The sequence below is a fragment of the Pteropus vampyrus genome, unplaced genomic scaffold (genome assembly GCF_000151845.1).
Source record: "Pteropus vampyrus isolate Shadow unplaced genomic scaffold, Pvam_2.0 Scaffold104, whole genome shotgun sequence".
NCBI classification, from domain to species: domain Eukaryota; kingdom Metazoa; phylum Chordata; class Mammalia; order Chiroptera; family Pteropodidae; genus Pteropus; species Pteropus vampyrus.
In genome coordinates, this window is record NW_011888885.1 from 1279846 (window position 1) to 1289355 (window position 9510).

The 9510-nt window shown below is 41.1% G+C and overlaps 1 protein-coding gene across 1 annotated transcript; it reads left to right on the top strand.

The window, feature by feature from the left end:
* The first annotated feature begins 5345 nt into the window (after positions 1 to 5345).
* TMEM100 (transmembrane protein 100) lies at positions 5346 to 5750 on the top strand. Its single transcript, XM_011365007.1, has one exon. It carries the CDS (start codon positions 5346 to 5348, stop codon positions 5748 to 5750), a length of 405 nt encoding a protein of 134 aa, XP_011363309.1.
* Positions 5751 to 9510: the final 3760 nt, after the last annotated feature.

The following is a 9510-nucleotide window of genomic DNA, read 5'->3' on the forward strand; positions in this document are numbered from 1 at the left end:
GGTCTTCCACAGCATACACTCCATGGCAAAATCAGAATGCCCCCCTTTCGAACCCAGAGACCGAAACTTTGGCTTCTGCTGAAGGGAAGCAGGCAAAATCTCCTCTTTATCATGGTACTAACCATCTTCCCTGCCCTCTTCCCCTTCTATAGCCCCTCACCTGAAAAAATTTTGTTTCTTCTGGTCTTGTTGCTAAGTAAAATGACATTTTTCAAATTTGGGGGAATTCTCTCTGGAACAGCAAGTGTACTAGCTCTGCTGTTGATGGTGCCTCAGTTCCTCTGAGATGTGATTCTCCTGTATACCATCATTTCCGTCGTGTCTTCCCATCCTCTGATGAAAGGCGCTGATAAGACCACTCCTCTGAGTTTAAGGAGAGGGTCCATCAGGGCACCAAATGCCGTTTTCACCATTAAGCCTTTCTTCTTTTCTTCCTCTTATTCCTTGCATGTTACATTGAAAGAGATTAGTTTACCTGCCTACTCTCTACCCCTGCACACATTCCAAACACCACCTGGCAGTATAGAACAAAGGTTCGAAATCTTTTCTGCAGGTTCGCAGAGGGATAGAATCAGGATGAGGGCTTCGGATAGAAAAACCCTTGAAAATGAAAGCCTGAATGAGGATACAAAGAGAGAAAAACAAAGGAGGACATTCTTTTTACATTTGGTTCCCTTTATAAAAATATGGATCACATTCCTATAAGGGGAAAAATAGAACAAAATACAGCAGCTTTTAAGGGATTTCCTCTCACCAATTTTTCTCCAGTCCCTTAATTGCGTTTAAGCCTGTGAGTACTTTGTTTACAGTCCCTAGGGCTGTGATTTGCATCCTCCTCTCAGGGTTGCCGTTGGCTGGAGCTGGCAGCTGTCTCAGTCCGACTCTGGCTGGGAAAGGTAAGGATCTTTGCCTTGCTCTTTGAGAGATCTGGGAGAGAAATGCAGAATGCCTACAGAGGGGTGGAGTAAGGGGGGAAGGGTAATAGATTTAATTAATACATTGGAAGCTTTCTGAAAAGTTCTCCAAATTTAAAGGAATCTCTTGGAGCCATGTGTTTTAAAAAGAACCAGAAAGATTTCCTCTTTCTTCTGAAAGAAGGCTCTCAGAAAGAAGGTTTGTTGCATTGTGAATGAGATTTTGCCTTTGGGGGCAAGTGTCCCTTAAGGAATTCCCAGGGGTGTTAAATATCTTACAGGCACAGAATGGAAGAAGGAAAAAATCGTTCAAAGGTATCAGACATTAATTGCTAGGATTTTTTTTTTTTTGAAGAGGTAAACAGTTAAAACCGCACGTGTCCATGGGTGTAATGATAGGTGTCTATTCTTCATATACAATTTCTGCTTTATCCCAAAGCTTTCTACTTCTTTGTACTTATCAACACAAATCACCAATTATCTACTTAAGACTCTAGGGATGTGCATCTGTGTATCTAGGCAGATGTATACTCTTTGTGGAAAAGAATTAGAGTGACTACGACACCTGAAGCCTGAAAGCTTTGTTATTAGAAGTAATGACAGGCCTGCCCATGCTCCTGGCGCACAGATACACTCACTGTCCCTCATTATAGATTCAGCCGCGGGCTCACCACGGGGAAAAAGTGCCTCTGGCTTTTCTCTAAAAGAAGTTAATTCATGTACTTGTGACTTTGGTCATAGGAGAACATGATATTCAACAGGATAAGGTGATATTACAAACTTCAGCTTATTGGATTTGGGGGGGTGGGAGGCGGGAAGCAGCCCGTGCTAGGAAGTAGAGAGGAATTGCCACCAAAGGCCACAGTTCGCAGTTCGAGAGGACTGCTGCTCTTGTAAGGAGATTCTCAAGAACCTTCAATTTCTGCAGCCAGTGACTGCCAGTATCTCCAATTTCCCAGGGCAATGTTGGCCAGTGCTGAAATGTCCTGGTTCTAAGTATCCCTTATCTTCAAAAGCAAGCGACAGCACTCCTCCTGGATGATGGTTGTGTTCCTTTACGCCCCACCTTTCAAAAGTGTGAGGATGGTGGCAGCTGAGGCTGGCCAAATACTCATTCTCCACAGCAGGCTGAGCCTCCCCCAACTCAGCCAGGCTTCAGAGACTTTTCAACTTTATTTTTCAAAATGAAGAAGCCCTCTCTCTGGCTTTCATTCTAGAATCAAAAGGACCTCTGGTCCCTCTCCCTTTATGACAAAATCATCAAGGTATTTTTACTAGACAAGGCTGGAAAGAGCAGGAGAGGTGAGATGCCAGAGAACATCCAAGCCCTCTGCGAGCAGTCAGAGAACCCTGACGGCCTGAGAGAAAGAAAAATAAATCTTTTCCAAGACTTAATTGATTTGTAGGTTTGCCGTACCAGTTACAAAAAGTTATTAAAACTTGTATAGATGGAAAAATAGAGGACGGATAACATTTAGCTACAGAAGCATAAGGACCAACTTACAATGGTCTCCCAGTATCATCTCATTTTTCCCCCTCAAAAAGACAATCTGGGAATTTAAAATTTCAATACTTGTCTAATAAAGTATAAACCTAAAAGGCCATTGGGGGAGAGGGGGCGAGAAATAGATCTTTAACTTTATTGTTTGAGAGGGTCACATGTCAAGCTGCATATGTTTGAATGTTTAAAACACCTCGCTCCTTAAAGTGGGCCAAGGAGAAGCAGCTTGGCATCAGCCAGGAGCTTGTTTCAGATCTACTGAATGAGGATCAACATTTAACAAGCTCTCTATGTGATTTTTGTGCTGATTAAAGACTCGGGTTCTGACCAAGGGGTCTCTCTTCCTGTGTGACCTTGGTCAGATTACTTAACCCCTCTGAGCCTCATTTATAAACTATTAATGAGCTCAGTTATAAACTCTTTTGTAAACTAGTGAGAATTAATGTTAATGAGAGCATATTGCCTGTGCCATACTTCATAGTAAGTGACAGCGATGATGATGGATGGTGATGATGATGATGATGATTATAGCATTGCCAAAGTTACCTTCTAGACAAGTAGTAATTGTGTTCAAATCAAGATCACTGGTTTTCTCTCTTAACCACAAACATTGGTACCTCCCACCTCATTCCTAAATGAATTAACATCAAACAAGGGGGTGGGGTGGGTAAGTTTCAGATGGCTAGCATACACATATAAATAAAGAATACTAGGGAAAGCTAGGAACGTGGATTTTTGCTGGCTTAGAGGCTGAATTCAGCTGCCCAAGGACTTCACAGCTGTTCCTTCCACCCTAAAGTGTCTGTCCCTGTCAGCTCTGTCCCCTCAGCTGGGTTTGCAAAGCTGACTCGGGGATTTTCTTATGAAAATGCCTGATGGGCGGGAGGACGATTTGGTGGTTGGCTGGGGAAAAAGTGAGTAACGCAAAGCAGTCTACTAAATGCTGCAAGAGGAATAAAAGTAAAAGTTGGCTCCTGTCTCTGGGGACTCTAGAATGATTCTGACTTATCATGTCACTGAACAGAGTTGGGGGAAGCCAACACTCAAAATCTGCTGGCAAGGAAAAGAACGAAGGAAAAAAAAAAAAAAAGACAGGGAGGGGCAATCAGAGTGGGAGGAAATAAAAAGAGAGAGAGGGAAAGACAAGCGTCATTTAGGAACAGAGGTAGAGAGAAAGAACGAACTCCAGGATCTAAAACCAACCCTACGGTTCAGCATTTTTGTACCTTTTCTTTTCCCCAGAGAAGATTCCTGTCCTGTCATTTTATTGACAGACGTGCTGTTACAGGCTCTTTTCCCAGAAGCCGACCAGTGGAAGCTGAAACTCTGCAGTTTCTTCCCTTCCAAGCCGCGTGGTTTCCCTGGTAATGGATTGCTTCTCTGTGAGGTACGTAAGTAGTTTGGGGATAGAAGTTCACGTTCAGATGAAGTCTCAGCTTTGGGGTGAAGATTTTTTTCTTTCGGACATAATCTCAAATATCCTTTTACTGGCTTACCCAGTATTTAGGGTATCACTGGACAGCAGTGATTAATTTGGTGCCTAGAAATTACATGCAAATAGGCAGCTCTAATATGTGGCTTCATTGCACCCGGAGTGATATTTCGACCTCCCAGGGCAGGAGAGACCTTGTGAGGTTTGATTTGGGCTGAATTTGTTTTCAGTGGATGCTTATTATGTTCAAAGTATTAATCTCATTGAAATAGCCTTAAGTATCTTCCTTTAAACTCTTCCAGTAACTACAGTTGCTCAACTCTTTAGCTGCTAGATTCCTTCTCCAGGACAAAGGTGAATGACTTAACATGTCTGAGTTACAGACAAGAATTTTCACTGATTTCTCATAGACAGACAGCATTCCAACCAGATGCTTTTGATGGGCAGTCTCAGGTTTTGTCCAGGAATGTTCAGGTTCAAAATATTTAGAAAGGTACATTGCAACAAATCTTTTAACACAAGGGCATGGGGACAAATGAACTTGTAAAACTTTACTGAAAATCTAGCATGATTATTTTTTCAACATGTTATAGTACACATAATATCAAAATACTGGTTGAGTTTAATAAAAAATGTGTGACTTGACAGCAAATTACTAGTTGATCTTATCTTTCTTTAATGTAAAAAGCATAAAATTATATCCTACAAAGTTGTTAAATTTTTTTCTTAATTTTTCTCTTTCCATTCTTTTCAAATGGATTGGAGGATTTGCCACATTTTAGATCCACAAATCCTAGACTAATTGTCACTGAATTTTTGCTGAACTGTGTTCCCACTGTGGTCCCAGACACATTACACTGTGTTTAATAATTACAATAAGTAGAGACTTATTGACTGTCAAATTGACGTAGAAGAACATCATTAATATGCTGGCTTCTGGTCTTGACATTGATTTGGTGGGCAGTGAATGGGTGATAGTTTGGAAAGATTACATGTCGTGCCCGGAAACATTGGCAGAGTCTAAGTTGCTATGAGTTGAGGAACGAACTGTGCACAGAATTGTTGATAATGTAGTCTCCTCTTGCCTGAGGCCATTTTTGGATGAAGATTGAGGCTTTTCTTTGTGCTTAGAGGAAAGAAAAGCAATAGACAAAGTGGAAAGTCTAGTAAAACATTTGTAGACCACCAGGGTATATTAAAAACTGCAAAATGCTTCCCGCTTTTTATCTCTTCCCTTTCTTTATGGTTATTTGCTTTATCTTGTTTTTTGTCCGATGCAAGGAGAATGCAAAAGATTATATGGTTGATTTTCACCTGCATTTGCGCATCCTGGAAAAGAACACAGTGGTGTTTCCTTAGCTTTTTACCTGTACTTGCGGGGCTCGCTCTGATGCATCAAACTGACTGATATCTCCTGTCTTCTCCTCCAGAGCTTCCATCCTGGTGAGACCCCCCCAAGTCTAGTCTGTGAACTCAGCCAGGAAACAGCACTATAAGAATGACTGAAGAGCCCGTCAAGGAGATCCTTGGAACCCCAAAGTCTCCCAAGCCAGGGACAATGGAAAAGAACCCCAAGAGCGAAGTTGTGTTCACCACGGTCCCCATGGTCACTGAGATTCAGCTGATGGCTGCTACTGGGGGTGCTGAGCTCTCCTGCTACCGCTGCATCATCCCCTTCGCGGTGGTGGTCCTCATCGCTGGGATAGTGGTCACTGCAGTGGCTTACAGCTTCAATTCCCATGGCTCCATCATCTCCATCTTTGGCCTGGTCCTTCTGTCATTGGGACTTTTTTTGTTAGCCTCCAGCGCCTTGTGCTGGAAGGTGAGACAGAGGAACAAGAAAACCAAGAGACGGGAGAGTCAGACGGCTCTTGTGGTGAATCGGAGAAGCTTGTTTGCTTAGGACTAAATGAGACCAAATGGGGTATGTGGGGCCTGTAAAGCCAGCTCTCCCTCTGTCAGCCAGTTCACCCAGAACTGTTGTGGGAAAGAATAGACTTGGCATTGGAACAGACTAGAGGAACAGGGGTGGATTGATGGCGGAGGGTAGACGGGGATTCTCATCTGTGAGGAATGACTTGTATCTTTTTTAATGACAAACAACTCTAAGGGCTATTTCTAAGACTGAAAATTCAGCTTTTTCTCTACATTAAACATTTTAGGGGTCATGGGAGGTGTGCTGCATTAGAAAACACTTGATTCACCTTGGAAAGTAGCCAAGAAAAAATGAGAAAATAATCAAACAGTTCTGGCACACCAGTGACCTGCCTCCAAAAGAAATAATCCACACGACTAAGAAGTTATATCATAAAAATGTTCTGCCGAGAGTCTACATTGCCTTGGACTTTGCTTATTTCTATGAAATTCTATGGTCATTTCTTTTTTCAATTAGTTGGTTCTCTGGCATCAGTTTTATTTTTTACTTTCAGTAACTCCTAACTGGTGGTACTTTTTCTTGAAGAATAAACTAATATTCTTTATGTTTTAACATTGGATAATTTTAGATGATTATAATGATGTGTCAGAAGCGAAAAAAAAGGTAAAAGGTATAGCTACTAGATGACATGGGGAGGGGATTAAATTAATATGAAAAGAATCCAATATAGCATTTTTGATGATTTTCATATAAAAGTCAATGTACATTTTTTTTTTTTTTTGGAATAATACATACTCACTGCTGCTGAAACTTCTGAAATGGGTATCTCTGTTGCAGTTATTTTTATTGCGGTCTGCTTTGCTCATCTTCCTGTGCCTCACCTGCAATGTCCTCAATTACATTTCTCTCAAACGGGCATGTTGTTTCTTCCGAACTGAACTAGAAGATTTTAATTTTTATCATGTGATTTTTTTTATGACTTCTAAAGAGTATTGTTAATTATGTTTACTATATTCTAAAAGATTTCTCTATCATTACTATTAGGAAATCAGTGCCTGAGGTCAGGAATTGTATACTGAGTTGTAAAATGTGTTTTACACAGTTATTGAATCAGCCATATTCATTATTTGCTTAACATATTTTTGAGCACCAACTATATGCCAGGCACTGTGTAGATTCTCAGGCTGCTTTGCTGAGTTAGTTCTAATACAACGCAAATAAGATTATTGCTTCAATTCCGTGGACACCAAGCTATTCCACACACAGCTAGGACTCTATCCCATAACTCCAGCCAGAAATATTTCTGGTCCATGCAGGTTAGATCACATTTATCTAGAGGAGGAGGATAGTTAGGTGTGAAGCCTTTTTATACCTTGGAAAAACAAAGCAAAACAAACAAACGAAAAAGCCTAGCATAGCACTTTCGATGAAAGGCATTCTATCAAGGAATTTAATTAAATATGGCAGACACCTGTGGCACTGACTGCTCCCTGTGCTCAGGTAGTTTTGTTAAGGGGAGATACGTTGATGGCCTCGTTTCTCCTGGCTTTGAAGGTAGGATTGTAAAAATCTGGAGTCACTGATTACAATAGAATACCTCACGATTATTTTAAGTACATGAAAATCAACACTCCTCTGGACAAAATACAAGTATGGCATTGTGTTTATTTCTGTAGGAGGGAGTCTATGCTTTCAATTGACTCTTTTCTATTCAAAGATAAAGCTCCTTACTGATTGATGAAGAAATTTCTCAGGCAAGTGTTCAAGGTTCTCCACAGTCTGATCCAAACAGATGTATCCAGCTTTTACTCTCACTCCAACCCAAAAACTCCTTATGAGTTATCCAGACCAGACTATTTACCATTCCTGGATCAGGCTTCGGTTTTCCTGCCTCCATGTCTCTTCGTTCTTCTGTTTTTCTCTCCTCCAGAATTCCATCTTTTCCCTCTCCATCTCAGTATTTCCAAAACCTGCTTCTCATTAGAGCCCCAGCTTAAATGCAACTTCTTCCTAAAGGCCTTCGCTTGTATCTGAAAGTAACTGCTCTTTATGCTTTGATGGTACCTTTTGTTTTCTACCATGTTGGTGGCATCAGTGTTTTATCCTCTTCCAAAGCTCCTTAAAAGTTCATGATGTGTCTTTATTTCTTTTTATCCTGTGATGCCTAATAAAATGTCTTGCACAGAGTAGGTACTCAATAAGTTTGTGAAATTAACTGAAGAATGAAAAATCAGGACATGAGTGGTTTATTCAGAATTATAGTCCCTTTATTTTAATCTCTTAAAAGAAAACACTTTAGTTCTCAACTCTCCCAAAATAGGTCATCCTACTCTGCCCTGCCTCTACTGTAAAACCAGGTCTAGGTGAGTATTGACTACCCTTGTACTTCTCCAGCCATACCTACTCTTCGAAATGCCTGAAAAGTAAACTCGCAAATTATTTCAGGCCACCAGGGGGCCTCATACGGCTACCTGAGTCCCAAAAGAAACACCATGGAATGACCTAAATTGAATGACTGACATGGGATCACATCTGGAGACAGAAATGTCTCTCCTGGATGTGAGGACTCAGAGGAGAAGCCCCACTGAGCCCACACCTACCCTCCTCCTTAAGCCACTGCACAGTGTCTACTTCTAGGTTCTCCTAAAAAGTGTGGGAAGGACTTCCCCTGTCCAGGGAGACTTCAGTCACATTAAAATACACACACTCCTGCAAAGAGATTGTCCTATGCACGAAGATAGTCCTAGCCAAACCCAGACTTGAATTATGATACTGCAATTATCTCTTAACACAAGTCTTTACTGGGCAAGAGTTGTCTTTACAAATGGTTTTATTATACAGCAATAAGCAGATGTTTAATGCATGCATAAGTACGATGCAAGCATATATGTATTAAAAAGATAACCTGGCCCCATCCTGGAGCATCAGAAACTATTGTATCCCAGCAGGAGTTTTTCTAAACTCCACACATCCCATAATGCACAGGAACAACTTTAAACTTCATCCTGCGCAGCAGGTCTCTGTCCAGGTGAGAACCACAGCCATCCAGGTAATCTGCTCTTCCCACCTCACTGTCTTAGTTAACCTAGGGAGTCTTGCCTAGAGAAGGTGGTCAAGCTCAGGTAGATTGTACAAGTGACAAGAGGATAAGCCCATGAGAGCCAGGTCACAAATCCTCAAACTTAGCTATTTGTACCACCCCCCACCTAAGAGAGACAGAGAGACAGAGAGACAGAGAGATACTGGTCTCCTGGAAAGTACTGTGGTTTTGAACTTGGAAAATCTGGTTATGAATCCCAGCTCTCCTGTTAAACTAGGCAGGTGATCTTGAGAAGTTAAGCCTCATCTTTAAAATAAGGTTAACTTTTAAGAAATGATTTTGTAAATTATGAAGTACTACATAATTACAAAATTGCTATTTATTATATCTAATGTTGACTTCAGCTTCTTTCTCTACTCATTGTCCCTACATGCCATTTAGCATCAGGCACCCTCCTGATTTACTTAAATGACTTTAATCAGTCACTTGTTTTAACCTTGACATTATCCACAAGGCTTTCTAGACCCAAGATAATCTGGGTAAAGCACCTGTTCCAAAGATGAGTCATAACTTACATTTCCTTAATATTGTTAAAATTTTCAGTGCTTTCACATACACCGGAGTCATTGTAAAAGTATATTCAATGTGGAAATTCCATTAGGTGCCCTCAACGACAACAAAAAAGATCAGGAGAGTGAGAAATCCTTCCTCTTTACCCACCCCCAGCCCACCCCACCCTCCCTCCTC